General features: G+C 43.5%; 1 protein-coding gene and 2 non-coding genes across 6 annotated transcripts in view; 2 read left to right on the plus strand and 1 right to left on the minus strand.

Annotated features, from left to right (window-relative positions):
- LOC6730715 (protein decapentaplegic) overlaps positions 1-6383 on the plus strand; it is a 31081-nt gene extending 24698 nt beyond the window's left edge. For 3 of the 4 annotated variants that reach the window (XM_039291276.2, XM_039291279.2, XM_039291277.2), the window contains exons 2-3: positions 1611-2501; positions 4257-6383. In XM_039291276.2, coding sequence (XP_039147210.1) covers positions 1611-2501; positions 4257-5155 — 1790 coding nt within the window. In that variant the 3' untranslated portion in view covers positions 5156-6383. Of the gene's footprint in view, positions 1-1264; positions 1463-1610; positions 2502-4256 lie in introns of those variants that run through there. The other variant, XM_039291278.2, reaches the window with a different exon arrangement.
- Positions 6384-6504: 121 nt separating this feature from the next.
- Positions 6505-6607, minus strand: Trnay-gua. Its single transcript has 2 exons — positions 6571-6607; positions 6505-6540 (listed from the first exon to the last, which is right to left on the minus strand). It is a non-coding gene; the product is annotated as a tRNA-Tyr (tRNA).
- A 2525-nt stretch (positions 6608-9132) lies between these two features.
- On the plus strand, positions 9133-9226 carry Trnay-gua. The gene is made up of 2 exons: positions 9133-9169; positions 9191-9226. It is a non-coding gene; the product is annotated as a tRNA-Tyr (tRNA).
- Positions 9227-24743: the final 15517 nt, after the last annotated feature.

A 24743-nucleotide genomic window follows, 5' to 3' on the forward strand; every position in this document is an offset into this window, starting at 1 on the left:
AACTTTAGCAGGCGCTTGCGACTTTTCACGGCTCGAATTGAGCTGAGTTCGAGTTATAGACATAGTATCGTATCTGGTATCTGGTGCGCGTAGTTTCACTGAATGGGCGGCGAGCTTGGAAATTCCGGATAGCGCCTGGCATTCATCGCTCGGATGTCTAGGGGAAACCCCCGTTTGTCCCATTTCACGACCAGCCATCGGGCAGGTAGTAAAGAACCTATTAATACTGCTAAACTCTGGCTGAAAACTGGGAAATTGAGACGGCGACTGCGACTGAAACCACACGCAACCACAACCCACGGAACTTGGAATTCTGGGAAAATATTAAAAACAAACAACAAATTATGAACAAATCATAAACGTATTTATGAAATTCAATTTCATTCACCCTTTCCCTCCGCGATCCCCTCCAATTTCAACCAATTTCCCTCGATCCGCCTTATCGGAGGCCCAAGATCTTGTGCACCCCCCAGCGTGTGCCATCTTTTCCAAATTCCAATTTAACCATTTTCGAAAGATCCCTTTGCGCTTAAGCGCCCTGCCATATAACAAATTTTTTAGTACAAGATAAGATGGTAATCTTTATGTGAAAAACAACATGTAATTTGTTCTAGGTGTGTGCGTGTGCGTACGGCATACCTTTCTCAAACGCATCTTGAGATAAAATCTGGGAAATTTATAGCCTATAACCAAAATATATAGAATACTTCTAATAATTTTCATAAATTTTCCAGATAAGTTTGGCTCTCGGGGTTTTTGAGCATTGCCGCCTGTTTGTAAATCAAAGCGCTATAGCGAGCGATAAGTGGAAAATATGACGATCGAAGCTACTCTAATAACCGAAAAATCCAGGGGGTGGGGTGGGGGTTGAAGTTTTGGTTTGGTTTGGTATGGGGCTATATTGAATTTCTATTCGTAGACACAAAACGATAAAGCTGGTCCCAAAAGATCGTGTGTCAGTGCAAAAGGTGCAATGTCCGCCTGCGATTGCAACACTTGCCGATGAGCAAGTGAGAGGGGTGGGCCGTGCGAGCGAGAGGGGAGAGCTTGCGGAGGAGAGCCACCATTTTTTAGTTGCACCTTTCACCCCGAAGGGCCATCCGTGGTCGTAAAACTTTGGCCAGGCGCTCTCCGGTCTGGTGTGGTCTGGTCTGTTCGGACAGCTCCGCTCTCTTTTTCCCTCAAATGGGCCAAAAGGAGGCGACGTCGCTGCCGCGGTCGCAGCGCTGCCGCTGCCGCAGCTACCGCCGCTGCAGACGTCGCTTACCTGCCGAAGAAGAAGAGCAGCGTTTAGTCGCGCAGCGCACGTCGTCCAACGCACACACGCTCAGAGACACACCGACACGCACACAGATACAGATACGTTGAGTCGCCGCCGCCGCGAAAGATACCAGATACTATCTGCCAGATACGAAGAGTTGGGCCCTATAGTCGTCCCGCTTGCACCCATGGCCGCCTGAGTGTGAGTGCAAGAGCGGATTGGATTGAGTGGAATACGAACGCGATTCCATTCCGGTCCACATCCGAACCCACATCCGAATCCTATCCGAAGCCACTTAACCCTTGCCGACCAGCGCTTAACCCATGTCTTCGTCTTTGTCTCGTTTCAGAGTTGCAAGCGACCATGCGCGCATGGCTTCTACTCCTCGCAGTGCTGGCGACTTTTCAAACGATTGTTCGAGTTGCTAGCACCGAGGATATATCCCAGAGATTCATCGCCGCCATAGCGCCCGTTGCCGCTGAGATTCCGCTAGCATCAGCATCAGGATCAGGACCAGGACGATCTGGATCTAGATCGGGAGGAGCCTCGACCAGCACAGCATTAGCAAAAGCATTTAATCCATTCAGCGAGCCCGCCTCGTTCAGTGATAGTGATAAAAGCCATCGGAGTAAAACAAACAAAAAACCTAGCAAAAGTGACGCGAACCGACAGTTCAACGAAGTGCATAAACCAAGAACAGACCAATTAGAAAATTCCAAAAATAAGTCTAAACAATTAGTTAATAAACCCAACCACAACAACCACAACAAAATGGCTGTCAAGGAGCAGAGGAGCCACCACAAGAAGAGCCACCACCATCGCAGCCACCAGCCAAAGCAGGCCAGTGCATCCACAGAATCTCATCAATCCTCATCGATTGAATCAATCTTCGTGGAGGAGCCGACGCTGGTGCTCGACCGCGAGGTGGCCTCCATCAACGTGCCCGCCAACGCCAAGGCCATCATCGCCGAGCAGGGCCCGTCCACCTACAGCAAGGAGGCGCTCATCAAGGACAAGCTCAAGCCAGACCCCTCCACTCTAGTCGAGATCGAGAAGAGCCTGCTCTCGCTGTTCAACATGAAGCGGCCGCCCAAGATCGACCGCTCCAAGATCATCATCCCCGAGCCGATGAAGAAGCTCTACGCCGAGATCATGGGCCACGAGCTCGACTCGGTCAACATCCCCAAGCCGGGTCTGCTGACCAAGTCGGCCAACACAGTGCGAAGTTTTACACACAAAGGTGAGTCTGCTTTTCAAATATTTAAAACCACTCTTATGTGGGATTCAGAACTAGAAAACCGGAAGCGGATATAGAAAAATTTGCATTCTAAATGTATTACTTTTATTAATATTGCCATAGTATGATTATTTTTGGATTATTAGGCAATTTAAACTAAACTAAAATAGACAAAATGTTGGTATGGGCAACTTTCGAATACATTTACATTTCATCCAACCTTTTCAAATATATATTTGCTTTTTATAAAAAGAATAATTTCCATTTTTATTGATTTCAATCTGGTTTATCTAGATCGCTTGGTACATCTTAGGTTTGCCTAAAATAAAAACTAACGAATTTTATAGGAATATATATATGCAAAAAAATCAGACAAACTTGCCCCTTTTATTAGGACACACAAGTAATCCAATCCATTTTCAATTACTTCCTATACCTGAATTTTCCACCTGCCATCCGCCTAGGATTTAGTGCACCGCGAAAGGCTTCGATCTGTATTACCCGTAATTTATATTCCCACTCATCGCAATGCGTACTTTCCGCTACCAAAATGCGAATGAAGAGCCAGTCGGATTTTCCCTGAAATTTCTGTTTCATCTAAGCGATTTGCATACCTGCCGATCCCTAGATCCTTCTGTCCCCGATCCATCGATCCACCGATCCACCCCTCATATCATTCACGCAAGCGCTGTGAAATCACGCGGAAATTCCACGGCTTTCCAAAATGAACAGCTAAAAGGACACGAGAGTCCTTTTACCTGCTCTTCCGCGACGACAGCTCGACAGTGACCTTGAAATTTTTCCTAGGAATTACACCAGGACCGTTTAGCGCATGCGCTAAATGGCTTTTATATTGTATTTGTAGGAATAACAATTATTATTAAAGCGTATTTCGCATTATTTTCCGCAGGATTATAGGGTCGAACAATAAAGCAGTTAGGTGCAGGTAACCAAGCCGCACAAACCAAGTGTCTAAAGCCAAGTGTCTAAGCCGACTGGCGAGTCGAGTTTGTCTTGGTTACGGTTCAGTTCTGGCCACGTCTTTAGGCTGTGGCATCTGTGCCGTTGTTGGTTTCTGGTTTTCGGACTCGGAGCCCAACCCTCCGGTTGATTCCCGCTTCCCAAAAGAATTTACGACTCGCTTGGCTCTTTGTGCAAGGTACTTGAAAACGGCAGCGGCGGCGTCGATTCAAATTAAGATTTTTCGGCAAGCGTGCAGCGTTTGCACCTTGCCGCACAAATACATATACTTACCTATATGTGTATATAGACAGATCCGAAAAGGTAGGCCGGTGTGGGCCAGGGTCTTTAGCACAGGCGCCAGTCGTAAAAAGGCGGCTGGACAACTGGAACGTGCGATTTTCGACCTACCTTTGTCGTCCCCGATTTCCCTGCACTTTCCACGCTCTAGAGTAGTGGGTGTATTTAAGCAGGGGGTACTTACTGGTCCAGGAAACCAGGTAGATAGCCTGGGCTGGCCGAAGGTGTGTCTAATCATCTGGCCGGAGATCCGAGCCCGCGTTATATCCCCACAGATAGAGGCTCATGCACTTGATCCTCCGGATTGTCCGGTTTTATTCGCTGATTCCGATTTCAGGTGGATAAAGCAGACAGCTGGAAGTAGTTGTTTTTTAGAATCACCTGTAAAAAGATGGGGTGTGCTATAGGTAGCCCATTTTTGAAATTAAATATCTAAATTCCTATGATTTATTTGCCCCAAACTCACCCGCCATATCCTTCTTTTCCGTTTCCTTGCAGATAGTAAAATCGACGATCGATTTCCGCACCACCACCGGTTTCGGCTGCACTTCGACGTGAAGAGCATTCCCGCCGACGAGAAACTAAAGGCGGCGGAGCTGCAGCTGACCCGGGACGCACTCAGTCCGCAGGTGGTGGCCAGCAGATCGTCGGCGAATCGGACGCGCTACCAGGTGCTTGTCTACGACATCACGCGCGTCGGGGTGCGTGGCCAGCGGGAGCCGAGCTATCTGCTGCTGGACACCAAGACGGTCCGGCTGAACAGCACGGACACGGTGAGCCTCGATGTCCAGCCGGCCGTGGATCGGTGGCTGGCGAGTCCGCAGCGCAACTACGGACTGCTGGTGGAGGTGCGGACGGTCCGCTCCCTGAAGCCGGCCCCACACCACCACGTACGCCTGCGCCGCAGCGCGGACGAGGCGCACGAGCGGTGGCAGCACAAGCAGCCGCTCCTGTTCACCTACACGGACGACGGGCGGCACAAGGCGCGCTCCATCCGGGACGTGTCCGGCGGAGAGGGCGGCGGCAAGGGCGGCCGGAACAAGCGGCAGCCGAGACGGCCGACGCGGCGCAAGAACCACGACGACACCTGCCGGCGGCACTCGCTGTACGTGGACTTCTCGGACGTGGGCTGGGACGACTGGATTGTGGCGCCTCTGGGCTACGATGCGTACTACTGCCACGGGAAGTGCCCCTTCCCGCTGGCCGACCACTTCAACTCGACGAACCACGCCGTGGTGCAGACCCTGGTCAACAACATGAATCCCGGCAAGGTGCCGAAGGCGTGCTGCGTGCCCACGCAACTGGACAGCGTGGCCATGCTCTATCTCAACGACCAAAGTACGGTGGTGCTGAAGAACTACCAGGAGATGACCGTGGTGGGCTGTGGCTGTCGATAGATTCGCACCACCATCGCACCATACCACGCCATCCACTTAACCGAGTGGATGCGATGGGAAATCGCGAGCGAGAGAGCATCAAATGCTGTTTGGTTCCAAGCCGTCAATGCTTTAAACACAACGCAAACAAAATGGACTGAATATTTGAATTTTAAGTGTAAATCGTTAGACTTTAGCCGTATCGAGTAACGAGCAACAGGCGGCAGCCATGCCCACATCCACGTCCCCACCAAAACCGCCCGCCTTGGAGCCTCTGTCGGTTTCCCCAGCCAGGCTGGCGAAAAATCCCAGATCAGAGTGCAGATTTGAGAGCGCAGAGTCCACTGTATATAGCCGCCATGCCACGCCCCCAACACAGATAGTCCCCGCCCATCCGCCAGATACTTCAGATATTAGATACTTTCGTATCTGTGTGCGCTGCTGCTGCTGAAGGAGAAGTTAAGGGAGCAAAAGAGGAGTATGCTTAGGAGTAAGAGCGACCAATTGAACAAATTGTATAAAAATGCTAATATATATTAAACAACCCTATCGATGCGAACTGGTATCTTTGTATGTACATGTATGTGGAAAGGAGACCTATTCTACTAGCCGTTTTTGTTAATAATTTTATAAAGCAATAGCAAACCACTTGTAAATTAACTAGCGAGAGCATAACCGAATAATGACTTGAAATTACTTAGGAACTATCATCCTAAACACATAGTTGTAGAAAGACCAGAAAAACAAACAGATATTGCATATGTAACTCTCTTGTATATGTACTAAACACCTATATACTTTATATGCGGTACACACTCACTCACCCATAAGCAAACACACAACCACACCCACACACATATCGACGAAAGGGTATTCAAACTTCGTTGCGCATTCAACTAAACGTAACTGTATAAACAAAACAACGTATGCCCTATAAATATATGAATAACTATCTACATCGTTATGCGTTCTAAGCTAAGCTCGAATAAATCCGTAAACGTTAATTAATCTAGAATCGTAAGACCTAACGCGTAAGCTCAGCATGTTGGATAAATTAATAGAAACGAGAGAAAAGAGAAAACCCACAAAAAGAAAACCCGATGAATGGAAAATATCGATTCGTGCCTGATGTTGCAGCGCACGTCTCGTATATGCAGTTTGTCATATAAACATTATTATTTTATTTATTTAAAACAACCCGTATTTTTGAGGACGACGATGATGATGCAGGAGCGATGATGAAAAGAAAGATGAAAAATATAAAAGAAAACAATTTATTAAAAAAAAATATACACTGGTCTTTATTTACTACGGATTACAGGTGAGGGATGCAAAAATGTATATGGTATAAATGAAGTAAAAAATAGTTATCCTTCGAGCCGGATTTGAACCAGCGACCTATGGATGCCTGCGGGAATCGATCACCTGGAAAACTTCTACAGTCCACCGCTCTACCAACTGAGCTATCGAAGGTGATAACAGCTCAGGTGTCAATTTAAAATTTCGCCAGCTTATCAAAATTAGTTCAAGTACTCTGCAAAAAGCGGATTCAAGTGAAATAATGGCAAAAAGCTTATCGCAGCATTAAAACGCAGCAACAACACCGTCACAGGTATACCCCAATATAGGTGTTGATAAGAGAGGGAAGCAAGTGGCAAAGCGCTTCGTTTTGTTGATTAAAAACTAAATAAAAAGCAAAGCATTTATTTGCGAACGAGATCGGTGGAAACCCAGCTGTGAAACCAGAGCTCAACGGGTAATTTGTTAATTAAATGAGCCACTTCGAAACGGGCGATAACAATCTGCATGATGCATATCAACTTTCCTAGAACTGTCTAAAACGTAACAAATTGCTGGCAAATGAAGTGATAGGAATCTGGAATAACTATTCCAACAGCTGAATGAACTTTGATGCTGATAAGGGTGGGCAATAAATATTAATTATGCTACATTTCAGGTCAAAAACAAATTGTGCTGTGTGTAGATTGTCTAGATCAATGTCAAGTGAATGAAATTGCACCACCGCTATAATTTCTCCCTTTTCAATTGGCACTTTCATTAAAGATTCCTTATAAATATGTACAGTAAATTCAGCTTAATTTAATCTGTAAGTATAGTAAAATAAAAGTGTAGTTTCAGCGTATTTCGAGACTCGCAGCTTAGCAAATACTGATTAGAGTGGGGATTGCCTGCATTTAACCTCAGTCTATTAATAGCTCGGCCGATTAAATTCCATTACAAAACTTAATGAAATGAAAATCAAGAGCTAGGTGCAATTCCGCCGCAAGAAGGTTGCATGAGTCATTCGGGGATGTTGTCTGGGTTTATCGGAAGAGTAAATTAATTTACCCATTCCAAGGGGCACAGTGAATTTTCGGGCTCAATTAAATGACTCATCAGGCGGCCGAAAACGAGCATTCTCAGCATCGACTTGCCACACACACACAGTCGATAGAAGATAAAGTCCACTCAGGGGTGTCCAACGCCTTGCCAAAATAGTCCTTGGATTTCCGAGGAACTTGGCAATTTTTCGTAGGCCATGCCAGAGATCTGTTGGAGCGATAGGACAACGCCCACATATTGAGATTGGGACTGGAGTTGGGAAAATTCATTCAATCATAGCGGGAAATTGATACCAAGATCAAGAGCCCTTACCGACCATTTCAGATTGAAAACGGCTGATAAGCAAAAATGGGTAGAAATTCTAAAAGGTAGATAGTCATTCTTAAAAATTATGAACATTTGTTGTAACATACCTGAGCAAATTACGAATAACTAACCCAGCGACTGACCCCTCGCCGCGGGAATCATTTTTCCTTATCTAACAAGACGTTTTGAGCAATCGATCCACTCGCACACACACTCACACTCCCAGCCCCGAAACCTTACTCAATGGATCACACACAAGTCGCCGCTCATGGCGCTTAGCCGTCCCGCTTTGCCGCTTTCCCCTTCCCGCTCACCTGTCCCTCATCTCCATCGCCGTGGCCTCACCTGCCCCTCATCCCAGCAGCCCTGCATCTGTGTGTTTTCCTCGGTAATTATCCGTAAGCTGTCAGTTTTTTCGCTCCGCTTCCTCTGATGCACTTCTTGGCCAACCTTTTTTGACCATCGTGAGTGAGCATTAGAGATGGCACAAGGATAGTTCCGATGCCAAGGATTGGTTTAGGTAAATTTAATAATTCAACATGTACTAACGTTTTTATTTAACATTTTTAGAACTTGGTAATGAGATTTTTCAAGTCTGTTTAATTTGAAAAAATAAGTAAAGAAAGTGATATAATACTCTCAAACACCTTTTTCGGAATTTATGATTCCTGCACGCTGTCATCCCTAAATGATACTCTTATATAGATAAGCCGATATTGGTCGGATGCCCGTTTTTGGTTCTCGATTTTTATGACTTGCCGCATTTTTGGCATCCTAATTGGTTTGTTAAGTATTTCCCAGGTCTTGCCTTTCGGGCCGTCAAAAATTGCCCTCTGTGTTATCGGGAACACACTTTGTCCGAGTGCTGCTGCTAAGATACTACGTGGTTATGTGTCCTAGGCCCCCGGGCGAGCTCGAATTCCCTGGACCTCGGGCCACTCGCCTGATAAGACGGATCGTGTCTTCTGCGCGCCTGTGGCATGATTCACTTGGTGCGGTTCCCGAATATTCGGGCCACAGGCGATGCTTCTAGAGTGAACTTGGTTCCCCGGGGAGATGACTCACGGCCGGCGTTTACTAGGTGGCCACGTTAATTGTCGCCCCCGATGCGCACTGTCTGTGTTTACACCCGGCGCCCTTCTTTCATCTGGCCGAAAAAAAAACAAGAAATCCGAAAACAATCGGCTTTGCATTCGATATTCATTGCTGGCTCTGCATAAAGCGAGGCTCATTTCCCCCCAAATCACCTCCACGCCGTCGAAATACCGCCACTTAAATTTGTCTCAGCTGATAAGTTGTCTTTCACTCGGGTTGTTTATGAACTCGTTTTGCAGCGAGCCATATATAGACCTTCGATAGCTCAGTTGGTAGAGCGGTGGACTGTAGATTGGGATTACGAATGTAGACATCCATAGGTCGCTGGTTCAAATCCGGCTCGAAGGATCGGAAAATTTTTTTTTCATACACCTGAAAAGTATTGTGAAAAGTTTGCAATAAATTGCAATTCTAAAAATGCATTTTTGAGGAGTCATATTGAAGTAGAGAGAACTATATTCACTATATAGTAAACTCTACGCTTCTTTAGCTGATAAAGGAAAAACAATCAATTTTAAACCATAATCTATATAGGCCGATACATCAAGCATTCATTCTTCTAAAAAGACAATCTCAAAAGGGCAGAATTGTATCGAAAAGAGCACTCTGATAAATCTCAGCCAGATCATAATGGAGAAAACAAATTGTAACAAAAATTACAGCCCTCTATTTGCATTTGTCCTTTCACAAAGGACCATCGAGCCACAAAGCCCAGGCCCAAGAGCCAGAATAATAACAACTGGCAGCCAAAACGGCAACAAAGACCAGCATCATCAGCATAAAAGTCGAGACTTTTGACTCACAATCGCTGAATCGAATGGCTGCCGACGTCCTGCCGCTTTGGCTGCCGTTTTCTCCAGATTCTCCTCCGCCCAAAAACAGATGCTATCAATACATCATTTGCCTTTGTGCGGCTGTCACAAATTCATTCACCTGTTCTCGGGCCACGACTTCATCATCAGAAGCCGGAGCAGCCGGGCATCCAGACAATTATACTGCGTTGATCTCCAATTAGGCTGTCGAAACTCCATTTACACGGCCAACGGGCGTCCCATAAAACATCAAGACTGGGTCTTTCATATATGGGTATGTATGGATGTGTGTTTGTAGGGGGAAACGTAAGGGCATAAAGGCCACAGATTCGGCTCTCGTTAAGTTGCAAGTCATCATCGCATCTCCTCCAGCGGCAGCATCATCATGCGCATCCTCATCCTCATCGGCGAGTTAAGTAAATACAAATATGAATGAATATGAATTGCTCACTGGCTCCTCGTGAAGATCTGGATCTGCATCTGGATCTTGGCAGATCATCATCCGGCATTGTCTCAGCCGTCATTCCCCATTCCACTCCTCCAATCCAATTCCAAGTCGAGTGTTCGGACGTACAGCTCAAGAGTGTTTGCCCTTTCAGCGATCTCGATCTCGATCTCTTGGCCATATAACAGTTGCACTTTTGCCTCGCTTAAGTTCGAAATTCGTGTAATTTCTTAATGGCTCCCCTACATACCGACATTAGTAGTTATATATGTGTGTGGCTGGATTCCTGGACTCTGAAGCCATATATATATAGGTCTGGTGTTCTCGACCTTAATTAGTTCAACACTCGTTAGATATTCCACAAGCCACAGGCATTCGCGAGTGCACATTTGCATGCCGATGATTGTGATTATGACGATGGCATGCCGTCGAAGAACTTAATACTCGCCTTGGAGAACAGATTTTCCCTCATTACTGAAATTCCAATTGATCAAAAGGAACCTATGTTGGCAGTATCCAGTTCCATGCAATACCCTGTTTCGAACTTTAAATAATACCCAAATTAGTAATTATCTTTTATTTATTTTTTCCGCTATTTAGCAACTCCTTAAGCTTTTATTACTCATTTAACAATACATTTTCCTGTTAGTTACTACAATGAACAATGTTCTTGCGCAGCCTGCTGGTTATACTTAATACCGTGCATACAGCAGAAGTCTTGGATCTATAATAACCACACATACTTGGGTGTTAAAATGGGGCGCCACAGCCATGGAAAGCCAGTGTGGTTTGCGGCGCGTCGCTTTGTCTGCAGCTTCGACTGCTGCTGCAAAAAATAAGAAAATAAAATAAAGCAAAACAAAGGCTGAGAATGCTTTCCAGCTTTCCCCGACAGACGGCCGAGAAGAAGAGGAACGTACTCGCCGGGAGCAAGAAATCTTTTTAAAGCGTAACTAAATGCCACGGATTAATGTCTAACAGGCGGTGGCAAGCAACAGGTGCTGCGCATAAATGCCAGTTTAGTAGCCGGTCTGACAGCAGGACACTCTGGGTGGAAGTGGACGCGGACTTGGACCCCACATGTGGATGCCGATGGGGCATTAGCATATAAGCCTTGGCCAGCTAATGAAGGCCACTGCAACAGCGGCTAGTTTGCTGCCTAAGTCTTTCGCTAGAAGCTGGCTGCAAGTTCGCTGCCTAAGTCTTTCGTTTGAGGCTGGCGGAAACGAATGTTTTGATGATCGCAGAAAACGAGGCAGTAACAATTGCATAGTTGAGTGTAACCAAAACAAAAACAAAACAATTAATCAGCAGAAACGGCAAAATGGCAATGACTTTGCTTGTGAAACGAATATATTTGTATTTAATATCCAATTAGCATATCCGAACGTGTGCCCTGCTATTCAAATGAGGCGCGAAGTTAATTGAATGTGAATTCATTGCTGCATGTTCGAGCCGTGTGAACTCAGCTGGAGTTTGTGTCTTCTAGATTTGTTCGTTAGCCGACTTAATAACTCTCGGCACTCGCTGTGACATTTATAGGATTGTTTCACCAGCCCTAATGACTCAACCGAACTGGACCATAAAGTATTATTTTTATTTCCTTATCCCACAGTGCCTACCGCCATTAGAAGCAAATTGAATTTATCTTTTGAGTAATCCATAAATTAGTATTTAATTGTCCCTTTATTTGCAAAATGTACCATAAAACGGTTGCCATACAAAAAGAGAAATGCAGTAGATCTATTTGTATGCAAATCTTTTTTATTTCATAATTAATCTGTAAATTTTATTGCTGGCATATTGATATATAAATATCATTTAAAATTTGTTATTTGTAACTATGGTATATGTGAATTAAATTATATAGAAAGCTTTTCAAGCTCATTGAAGATGAAGATAGTCTGTAAGCTGTACATATATTAGTAGGAAAGTCTTGTTAAGTATTTTAGCATGAAATATGATATAGGTTATATCGATAATATTTCCAGATACTTAAGATTGTTTGATAGTTTCATCATACCCCACTTCAAACTCATTTTCACACTAATTCTGTATACATCATCACAAGTTCTCCCTTCAAGCTCACTAATTGCATTAAATAAACAAAATAGTTGCTTATATGCGTAATTATGAATCGCATCAGCCAGAGCAATTTCCACAGCGAGCCAAACCCCCTACCCTCCCCACCCCACCCCTTGCAATCGTTTCAAGCAATTAATAAACTAAAGACTGCATTTGAATTTTCAATTTGACACAAGCTCCCCGCGTCCGGCCGCTGAGTGTTAGTTTGATTTATCATTTGCTAATTGAAAAATTATACTGTTTTGTATTTGTCAGGCAGTTAGTTAAAATGTTGTCATGTGGGGGTGACTGGGGGGAGGGGACTGACAGTGCCAATTTATTGAATGATTGGACTGGGAATCAAGCGCGCACGTTGTAAATGATACGGCCGAGGAATTTTTCCTAGGAATTTTGATTGAGTTGAATAAGCAATCGAATGGCTGGATTTTCGTATTTAATATGTAAACGAATTGTGTAAGTGCCGCACTAAAAATAGCCACTGGCATAGCAGACTTACCGACTGACTCGTCAAATTCCTGGCCTGCAATTCCGAGCAATCGAAAGACTTAGGCAATGAACTTGTAGCCTCCCGAGCAGAACTCATTGTTTTCGGCCGGATCAGAAGTGAGGTGGCTGCATTGGGGGGAAATCGAAAATTTATAAGCTACCCGGCGAATTAATGCACATAAATAAACAAAATGTGACGTTGAGCGAAAGACAAGCACTTGAAGTATTTTAATTGTCTAAATGCCAGCGCTGATGATCAGCTCCCATCGCCGACTACAAAACCGAACCGAAAACGAAAGCCACCAAGCAATTGCTCGGCTCCTTAAAAGCACACCTTGCAACAAAAGAGGGGCCCAATCAATAAATATATCAAAGGTTCTTAATAAATTCTAAGAAAAGAATTTAAAGGTAACAACTTAAAATTACATATTCTGGAAAGTTTAAAGCTAAGAGAAGCATGTCCGCTCTAAAGATTATTATTATATTTTTTTAAGAAAAGTAACTTTCTGTCAAGTGTAGTCGAAAATCGCCACTCAGTGCCGACTTGGGACACTTTGGGAGCTGCGTGGCGGCCAGGAACCTCTTGCCCGCTTGCGCCTACGACAATTTATGTGTTGGCTCGAAATTTCTCACAGAAAACAAAGGAAATTCCAGTTGGGCCTGCGGAATGTGCCTCTCGCTTGCGCAGTAAGTGTCCCGCTCGCACCGCCATGCGATTGGGCCGCCGCCGCTGACATTTTGCATTTCGTGCAACGCATTCCTTGGGGCGCTGCTGGGCGCATGCGTACCACACACCAAGGACCATGGACTTGGAGCATGGACCCTGCATCCAGCATCCAGCATCAGCATCCACCATCCAACATTGACACTGATGAGTCCGGCGGACCAGCAACCTCGAATGTCGTTGCCAGAGGCTGCTTTCAGGTCTGGGGATCTGAATCTGAATCTGAGACGAGGACCAAGAGCCGGGCCAGCATCATCTGGCCGCCAAGGTGGTCACCCCAAATGCAACACGCAACAACAACTGCGGCGTGATTGTTATGGCCGTGTTGCTCGGCCCAGCTCCCTTGTTGCCCCAGCCCCAGCTCCAGTCCACAGTTGCATTGTAAATTCGTAAAACAATAAAGAAATAAATTACTTTGGGCCCCAAGTCCAAGCTCAAGAACTCTTGTCCAGGCCGGGGGAACCACAGATACAGACTCACCGACTCTACAGCTCACCAGCTCACAGGCTCACAAAGAACACGACAAAGCGTTGAAATCGTCGTGGCTTTTGTCCGAACAGGAACAGAGCAAACAAACATACAGATACAGCAATACAGAGTGCAGAGTACAGAATGCGGCGGGAAAATGGCCGTTCCCTCAAATCGCCAGCCAGTGTGGCCCCGCAGTTGTTTTGTTGGTTGGCCAGGTTCTGTTGGCCAGGCTCGGTGCATCCATCTCAGCCCATTCCACTCCACTCCCACAACTCTAAAGCAAACATAATGTCTGACATGAACTTTGCGCGCTGCTGAAATTGCGATTTTAATGCAATTCGTGAGCCAGCCAATCGTTCAAGTCCAAGTACAATTGGACCACCCCGGTGCAAGTTGCATTTGGACTCGGTATTGGGAATGGCAAAAGGATGGGGATGGGCAGGTCAAGTTCTTGGCCGGGCGAAAGAAGCCAGCAACACCCGCACCGAGCGGGCCAAATGATGATGAGGCCAGCACACGAATATGTGCCGTCTATTGGCGGAGGGAGATCGAACAAAATATAGATTAGCAACTTTACCCGACTTTAAGATATTTAAATTTAAATATAAATATTATAAATTAATTTCTTAATTTTCTCTTGTAACTAAGGTTTTGTAAGTTGGCGTATAAGATAGGAATATTAATCTGATACAAGGAGTACAGGAACTGCCCTCGTTTTTATGATCTTCCGCCCCGAGGGCATGAAGAAACACAAAAGCATTTGGCGTTGCCAACATGTCTGCCATGACAAAAGCTCCACGCTCCCCAGTCTTCAGACTTGAGTCTTCAGTGCCGAGTCTCCAATCTCGAGTCAATGATATTGGTGGGTAGTGATCCGGGGCGAGATCTGGGACGGGGTCTGAAAACCGAAATCTGGAAACTGCGACGGAGCTGCCGAGTGTCATGAAATGCCAAAATGTCTAGCTGCGAACGCTACACACGAGCGATCCAGCATCAGCACAATGATTTCAATAATCAACGGCGAGCATGTTGTTTCTGGTTGGCGATGTTGATTTTCGGCTTTTGATTTTGTGTTTTTGCCCCGAGGGCCTAATCTAGATATACACACACGGAAAAGACCGAAGAAAATCATCGACAATCAACCGAAAAAAGTGCTTCAAAAATTGGAATAAAGGCAAGTCGAGGTTTCCCCCCTTTGTCGTTTCTCATCGTTTTTTTCTTCTTGAAAGGGGGCCCCGAGTGCCACGCCCCCCGCCAAAGCGATCAAGCGAACAACTGTTCAATACATTTTGCGTCTTTAATGGAATTCTTATCGTGCAGCAAATTATTGTTATTAATTATTTTCAATTCAATGGAGCAGGTACGATCGCTTCGAACCGATCCGAGCAGCCACATCAATTGCTCAAGGGTTGGGAGCGACACGCTGTCTGTGAATTGTGACTGCGAGTCCCAGGCAAAATACAAAACTGGAGAAAAAATATGGAAAAAATGAAAAATTTCATTAAAAATTTATTAGTGGCCCGGCTGTGTTTGCGCTCGTGTGGAATTGAGTGGATTCAAGTGGAGTGGCCAGGCACACCTTGTGGTGCAAATTAGAAATCGCGCTGATTGCGGATTAGCCTCCAGTTAAATGATGTTTGACTGATGTGGATGGGGATGCCGTTGGAGCTGGGACTGGAATCGGAATCGGACTCGGACTCGGGCTTGGATTGAGATTCAGATTCGAGGTGGGTCTCAATCGACAGCGCCCTGAACTCCGACTCATATTTCAGCGGCATTTACTGTTTAATAAATTGTATAATTGACCGGACAGCAGCTGCTAAATGCGAGGGTGCTGCCAGTGTTTTAAAGCCTTCAATTACATTTGGAATATCAGTGGGCTTTTGCCGATTGTGCAATTAAAATAAATGTATTTCTTTTTTCAGTAAAAGTTCGTTTGGTATATATTCGAAGTCTTTTTTCAGCTATAACAAACAAAGCTTATGGCTTCATGAGCCACTGTTCGCAATGCATACATTCTGTCCCGTCTTGAGATGGAAATGAAAACAATGTTCACTATTCATTGCCTCCAACGCTGGCGGCATTGTAGCCTTTGGAGGTATCTCTTCTTTCTTGCGCCCCATGGAGCGCCAAAAAGTAGCCAAGCGTGTGTCGATCCGCGATCTCTGGGCTTACAAATTAGAAAAACCAACAGCGGCAGTCAGCAATCGACAATCGGCAGCTTTTGCAGGACAGGATGGGGAGGATGATGAGGCTCTCACAGCGTGATGATCGTTCATCATTATCATTTATCATGTTCAGTATTCAATGCGTTTTGCGTGTTCAGCAAACAACAAATAAAAATGTCTGTTTGCTGGCCTTATGACAGGCAGAAATGCCATAAATGTGTTATACGACCGCCACAGCAGCAGCGAATTCAACATTATTTTAATGATTTGTAATGGTTGTCAGAATTTTGGAGGCTGTGCTACATGGGAGTGCTTGCGTTGTTGAACTTTAAACGATCACATTGATGGGAATTCCTCTTTTCGTAAAGGCCCAACCAGCGAATATGCCTGCCAGCAATGATTACCCGAGAAATCAATTGGCAAATATCTTAGCTGGCTAAAGTAACTGTCTGGCAATAAAAATTTAAATTTGTTTAAATTTTACTCATCTCGCTTAAAAGCTAGCTATTTTCTTTTTTCGATTGCAAGCCATCATATCAATTAGTGCACAATTTCTGGTCCTTCTAAACAAATATCTGTGAATTTAGCCTTAAAAAAGATGTATTCATCCAAAATGAAGTCATTAATTTTTCTAACCGCTTTTGCGGTCGAACCGATTACCAACTTCCTTTTCAGCACCCACTCAATTAATTTGTTGCTATTTCTGACGGCCGGTCAGAAGCTCTGTGTGGTCCCAGTCATATCCCAACCGCAAATTACTAATCAGCCCGACCCGCAGACACACACGGAGATTCGGAAATTTATGCGGCTGATTAGCGCTTCCCAAACATTTTTAGCAGCCAAGCAAATTAGCCCCACTTAAGAGCGTTCAGAAATTATTCCGTCAAAATGAGGAGACTTCCCAAAAAGCGAAACTGGCCAACACCCGAAGTGTCTATGCGGACACCTTAGCAACATCCTATGCCCAGCTCTGGATCCGATCCGATCCACAGTCGAGTTGAAGTTGAAACAAAGATATAAAAATAAAAACAAAAATCATATAAAAAATCGTTAATAAATTTCACAGACGGACAGAGGTTCGGGACTGGATCTGGATCTGGAGATATTATGTGGATGGGGATCAGTTCGGTTCGGATCGGATCGGGACGGCAGCTGCAGCCGATCGTGGAGTGGGTAGAGCTACCCTTTTATGCGGCCAGCTTTGGGCCCCGAGCCAGATAATCTAAAGTAAAACCCGTGGAGCATAAATAAAAAAGAAATTACTTAATTTCTTAATAATGTTGATGCTGTGTTGCTGTGTTGTTGCCAATGGCTTGTTTCGACAACTTTTTTATAATCCTTTTAGGGGCTCTCCCAGGCGGCAGCTGCACTGTGAGAAATGAAGCCTGTGCGGGCCGCTGTTTAGGGCTTTTTGTTTTACATTCTGTTGAAATGAAATCTTTATTTCCTTTCGTGACTATAATTAATAATTTTTGGTACCTTCTGGGCGAGGAGCAGCGGTGCAGCCTCTGACCAGCGATCACACCACACACGCAGATCATCATTATCTCCATGGCGATGATGATCGAGTCGAGGTCTCTCTGTCGTTCTGCCTTTGTGGCCAGCTAAAATTGTTTTATGTCTGAAAATTGTTGGTTTGCCACAGCCCTTGATTTTGTTCCTGGCTTTAATGTTTCCCTGGTGGCCAGCATGTCTCCTGCGGTTTCGCTTTGTGTGTCTTCTCCAGCTTTTTGGGTGTTTCCCTCGCCATATGTGTATTTGTACGGAGTTTGTAGTAAATCATTTGCTAATTAGCAGGCAGGATCGCAGGCTGAGGGCGAGTGGGCAGGCAGCGCTAATTTGAATATAATTGTAAGAAAACATGAAAATATATAATCTAAGGGAATATGTAAGCTAGCTGGACATGCAAAATTCTTACCAGTGAATGCGATATATTTTAATAGTTATCCTGTATTCCTTATATCGGACTTTACTTTACTTTACTGTATTAAATTTCCAAAAATGTTTGAGCAACACGAGTCATATGATTGTTCGTTGGGTGAGGTTATCTAAGAATATTTATGTTAAATTACTAGTGATGGAAATTAATTGATCGATTAATTATTGTATTCCAGCATTCAACAAAATTCATCCCAAAATTTATACTCGTTCAAATTTGCTTGGGAATTCCCAAATGCAAAAGCACCTCTGGCAAGTTTTTTGCTTAAGTCTTTTGTTGGGCCACCACTAAGCTTCACTTTCAACGGCATTCCTTTCGATTTGTGGCTGCTCAGCCGAGAATTAATGTCTTGCGATAGCAAATTTAATTTATTGCGATAATTTTTCATTTTTATTTTTGTCAACAGCCAGAAGGGGAACAGCTAAGAAGGTAAAAAAGAGAACTCGCAAGCTGAAATTTGAGAGGGGACTACCTGATGGCCTGCACGTTGGAGTAGACTGTGATAAGCGGTACTAATAATGGCTAATAAGCCCATTATAAGGGTATAAATTGTTTTGTTACCACTCTCAATAAATTTCGCACAGAATTGTGTGTTTCTCCTTAGTTTATGTTAATGGAGGCTCAGCTACAAATTGCAATGTCTCTGTTTCGCCCTTTGTCTTTCGTCGACGCCATTCACTTTATTTGCAGCTCGATTTTTATTATTTGCATATCATTGCCAGCAGATTTTTAATAAATTTTCGTGTTTGCTTCTTCTCCTCGGCTTTTCCACTTGCTTGTAGCATTTATCTCGGCATCCGTCCGCTGTCCAAATGTCCCCGACTTGCCAACATTTTGTCGGCACTTTTGGTCTTTGTTCTGCGCTGCGGCGGCTGCTGCATTTCGGGCTCCTTTTTTCTTATTTTGTATTTAATCGATTGTTCATTGTTTTGTTTGTTGTTGCTGCTGTTGGGGGTCTTAATGTGGCAGCCGCATTTATTATTTCGACATTCTTAACGAACTTCGAATTTATGAGTTAATACAAAAATAAGCATAGCGATTCGATTCTTGGCCAGGTCTCAATTTGTAACCGGTCTCTCCGCGGTGCTCATCTCCAGCTGGTGAAATTTTGCTTCATAAATTACTCACTTAATCGCCAATTTGCACTTAATTTTTCCTTCTCCGCCTGCAGTTAATTAAGCCGCTTCAGCCGCATTGCGTATACGCAGCGTGTGCCGGCTCGGCAAACCGAATGCAAAGGCGTTTCGCTACGCTTTTCTGACCTTGTCCAAAGTCTCGAACGGTTATTATTTATGCGAGCTCAAGATGTGTGACCCCCAAGTGTTAAATGGGGGCTCGATAGCCAGAAGGAAACTGAGAGAAGCTGAAATCTTTTATGGGGTTTGTCAAGACGTATGGCAAAAATCCAAAATGAATGGCTAGAAATGCTCTACACTTATGGCATTATATATTTCTGTCTTTAGCTCGCTGGAGACGTGTTGTCTGGCAGGCAAGTCTACGCCAAAACTAGGCAAAACCAGCGAAAATAAACAATGCTGTGCACGGAACTATTTTATTTGTTCGAAATCGAAACCTGTATTGTGGTTTTTGACAAATGCTCAACATGCGACAGCTGTTTACCCAATAAATCCATTAGCTGTTCAAACAGCAACAAAAAAGACAATAAATTTAGCAATTGACAAACAAAAGCAGTGCCCGCTGGGTGTGACCAATAAGCGATAATTGTAGCTTAATTTATTATAAATAAATTCAAAAGCGCCATAAAGGCGAGAACAATCTCGCGATGCGAAAAAATAAATTCATTCAGAATAGAAATAGAATTTCTTTGAAAAGATAGTATTTTAAAGTTAATTATTTAAAAGTAAATTATAGTTATGTATGATTTCTCACAAGTTTTTTGGTGAAACCAATTTTCTTCAGTTTCCGTCTTTGACTTTTATGACACCACTAAACATATGCGCGCTTTTAGCCTTATGAATTCATAAGCAAATTTTTAGAGCAGATGTTGATTTGGCAAATAAAATGTGACTTTATTTTATTAGCTTCATAATCTTTTCACATATTTCCCTTTGCAAAACCCGCTTTCGCATAGCTTGCTTCGCTTGACCAGGCCGATTGTTTCAGTTTATACATTATATTAAGATAAGCAAACGAAAGGCGTAAACATATCAAATAGTAGTTGCCATTGCCGTTTATTCACCAAACGGCGTAGACATCACAGCGCCAACGATGAGTGCCGTTGTGACGTTAGCAACAGCAGAAAACAAAAGACTCAGGCAGCAAACTTGAAAACGCTGTGGCACATTTCTCTGATAAGCAAATTCTCTCCCCGAGCATATGCGTGCGTGTGTTTGTGTGTGTAGCGAAGCGTAGCTGTATCTTATCTGGCCAATCAATCTTTGTTGTTTGTTTTAAACACGTTTCATAAAAATTAATTTTTTTATTTATTAAGCGAAGGCATTTGATAGCGTGCTGGGAATGATCCACTGCGAAAGACGGGCTCAACGGTCGTGTGCTATACAAAAACCATCAAACACTGGGAGAAAGAATGAGATCCGAGGGCCAAGGGGTAGAAACACCTGCTGGGCAACCCTGCCTCTGTCTTGGATGAGCTCTCCAAGCCCAGCCCTCGCTGTTTGTTGTTGCGTTATTATCATATGATATCATCACCCGAAATTCCTCGCTCGCAAATAAATCCTACATCTAAATAAATTTCAAATTCTTGGCTCAAAACACACACGTACGGGCTAGTATCTCCCGCTGCTTTGTTTGCATAGCGTCGGCAGCGCTGCTCAACATCATAAAATATTAATTAATTAGTTGAGGAAAGAAAAAAAGGTCTGTCGGTTAGAAAGCGTGCTCGGGCAGAGAGATATAGGAGATCTGGGCAGTAAAGATAAGCTTAATCATTAATTTCCTTTGTATTTGCTCAGCCTTAAGCCCAAACAAGTTCAAGTTTATGGCCCGATCTGTCTCTCGTCTTCTGACGTCGATCGCCGCTACACTTGCTCTTGAAGAAGTGGTTAAAGTTCTGTTTATTGACTCGGCAAACGATGAGAAAATCAGCCAAAAATTGTTCGTGCCCCTGCTGGCTGAGCTGATGTGGTCGATAAGTAATTTTATTTTTATGCCATGATTAAATGACTCTTTATGTGAGGAGTCGAGAGCACGAAACTTGTTTCGAAATCATATTAACCCACTAACGGTTTTCTTAGTTGCTATAATTTTCTTGAATGCATTCAATGCATTCGAACCTCTGTTGGACTTACAGCTAATAATTATTATACTTATATTAATAATTATATTATTATATTAAACTGTTTTATTTTATTAGGAGAACAATTTGTTTTGTGTCTTTCGGGGGTTAACAGTTAACCGACTCCACAGGGCGTATGCGCAATAAGGAAATGTCAGCCGACTTAAAAGGCTTTTAACGGCAGCCTACGCCCCACTGCACCATTGAAGTTCAAGAGCAGACACAAACTTTACATAGGTGGAATGCAAATAAACATAAAACTTAATTGCTAACTAAAGACGAAAAGGCAGCACACTAAATCAATCTGCAACAATTAATGATAATGATTAATAAAATGTTGAGTATATTGCTTATCGCTTATTGTTCCTATTTATTTTTCACGCTGTGCGATTAATGGCGTGCACGTTTTTGTAATATGTCACATCAAACTATGCGCAGCCCGTTGCATTGCCAATTAGTCGTCGGCAACAACAAGTGGGAAAAAAACAAACTGCAATGCAACCGCAAATTAAATTGCTAACAAATTACAAAACAATTTAGAAGGCATTCCGAAAATGGCATCCCACGATCCGCGACCGTTGGATGCGCCAAGCATTTTAAACGAAACAAAAATTCATGCAAAGGCATGTGGCATACACTATCTATCAAAAATTAAACTTCAACTTAATATATGAAATCCGAACTTATTCTAAGTTGTTAGTTGAAACGTACAATACTTAATAAATATTTTTCGGAATTAAGTTTATTTAGCATAAGCCTCGAACATTAGCTAATATACCCCTCGTCATTTTCTAGCTTGTATAAACATCAGCAAAAACTATTTGCGGCATTTGTCGACAAGATTTCCATTTTGTAAAAGCAGATTTAATTCGACAGCCGCAATTTAAATGGCCAACAACATGTGCAATAAGACAGCTGGAATTTTCAAATATTTTTGATGGCTTCACCAAAATTGGCCTCCAAAATACAATTTATTTCTCGAATAGTTCTAACGAGTTACTCGGCCTGCTGGTGGTCCGCTGGCAATGGCCGGCTCACGTTTTTCAACTCATGGAAGCTTTTCGGTCTACCGAATCACTTGAGCCGCCGCTGCGTGAAAATATTTTAAATAGTTTTCTAATAGCAGCCACGAATAAAAATGCGCATGGATTTCTGGGAAAAAAGCAACTCATGACCATAATAGAGTTAGGTAGCTATCAGGGAAGCCAAAGACGGAAGAATTGAAGTGATTTTCAGGAGGGAAAATGTTTTGAAGGTTACTTTCCTGCTTGATTTGTTTACAAAAAAAACAATCACTTAAAAGTACTTGAAAATCAAACTGCAACTAAGTCACATAAAAATAGATTTCTTCTATTAAAAGATGATATCAGCTTGAAATCCCTTTCTAAGGCCGGCGAATTCTTTGATCGAGCGCCGCGTAGTCTGCGATGCGTAAACAAGCGTCTCCAATTGCCCCATAAAAACTCAATTGCAGACAAATTGTCGCCAAAAAAGCTGTTTATCTTCGAACACAACAAGTTCTCATGCCCGATGTGTGGCTGTGAGTTGAGGGCAAGTATCGATTACAATTGCACCCAAATGTTTACGTTCCGCTTTTTTCGGGACTTTCGTACCGAGCGAGGCCCCACAAAGTCTAGCATCATAATAAGCTTAAAAACAGCAAACAAAGCTTGCCAAATTCGGAGTGCTGGGGGCGATTCGCTGGGCCGTCTCAATAGTTCCTTTTATTATTAATAAATAAGGTTTAGTGGGTCTGTTTGTTGTCGTTGCTGCTGCCAGTCGGTCTGCTTGTATTTTATTGTACTGCTGGCTGAGTTCTGTTCTCTTCTGTTGGTGCTAAGTAAACAAAAGGCGTGTGTCGCCGTCGATTTTATTCGACTGGCCAAGGCTTTGACTTTGAAAGCGTTTAAGCCGCTTGGAGCTCGCGGATCGCAGATCTGTCAGAGATCTTGGCCGCTTGGGCTGCTGTCATCGCTGAAAAATTTCGCCAGCCCCTATCTTTGTTGTTTGGGTTTCACATTATTATTATTATTATCTGTTTGGCTCGTTGCCGTTTTTTGTATAATTTTTTAGGTGCTGCCTGCTGCTGGGTGTGACAAATTAACGTCGTGCCCAAGCGACAGCACCTCAGAAAGTCAACAAAATCCTCAACGAAATCGCGCGACGTCGATACGACGTGCAAAACTTGTGGAGCCAAATTGTCTGGTTGGTTGTTTGCTTAAGCTGATTTGTTGCTGTTCGTTCGTGATTTTGAATGTTTTTGCCAGCTATGTATGAAAGTAACAGCCTAACTGGTCGTGATCTATAATGCTATGTTATAATAGCGCATATTATATTATTTATAATTTTATGCCACTATTTTATTTCATACATAAGTAAATGTTTTCTAGCTTTCAATGCTCTTTGGTCCATCTCCTACTTTGCCATAAATATCGGTGGTAAATATGGTGTGATAACCGAATTTATAAAATGCCTTATAAAACAAGTCAAAGTCAAGTTTTTTCGAATAGTCCAAGACATAAATTACCATCCACTTAAGGTTTTTGATTATTTTTTAATGCTCCTCGCTCTCCGTAATTTATGGAATTTTTATTTATGAAATGCGCAATTCAGAAATAGATATGCGAGTTGCTTGGGCCACCTCGTCAAAATGGGTCACTAAGCCTGACAGTTATAGGGCAATATACATTGGCCAAGAAGTTGGCAGAACAAAAGACTTAGGCAACAAACTCGTTCTAGGCGCTGGTACTCCCAGATCCATATTCACAATTAGTCATGCAAATCAGCGCTGTCAACGTAATTAAAACGTAATGACCGACGGATCAGCTAACGGTTCATAAACTATATCCATTCGGCTGACGAGGGCGGTGGGAAGGTAACTGGGCCGTAATGGCAAATTAAAGCCACAAACGCGTTTCCCAGCAGCAGCGTTTTGAGCACACCCCCACTTTGGAGCAGCGGCGACAGTTTATTTTATTGCATTTGCCTTTTCGTATCTTTATTATTTCAGGAAAATAAAAAGCAAGTCTGTATCCACATTTGCGGTTTCGTGCCTATTACTTATGCGCTAGTTGGGGTGTGTTTCGCGTGGGCGGCTGCTGGTGTAGCTGGCAACACTTTCCCGAGGTGTTGGTGCCTGAAAAGCGAGCTCAAGTCCCAGCGAGATTAAAGTGGCACCAAGGCGATAGTGGGTGTGTAATTAAGACAGTAATAATAGTTTTGATATTATAATGGACGAGCAAAATGACCAACAAATACAAATAGATTTTATAAGCCATTTATTGATTGCACAGACAAACATTCAAAGCATTTACTTCGGTTGCTATTGGGCTCACAGCTCTGAGCAAAGCGCAGATTATTTTCCTTAAATAACAGGATTTGCTTAGTTGACTTGGGCGACAGGTTGGCTCTAATTGTTGCCGCCTAGGTATTATTCATTAGTGCAGCCGAGTCAATTTTTCATCATTAAAAATGAAAAG

This window comes from Drosophila simulans, chromosome 2L (assembly GCF_016746395.2).
Source record: "Drosophila simulans strain w501 chromosome 2L, Prin_Dsim_3.1, whole genome shotgun sequence".
Lineage (NCBI taxonomy): Eukaryota > Metazoa > Arthropoda > Insecta > Diptera > Drosophilidae > Drosophila > Drosophila simulans.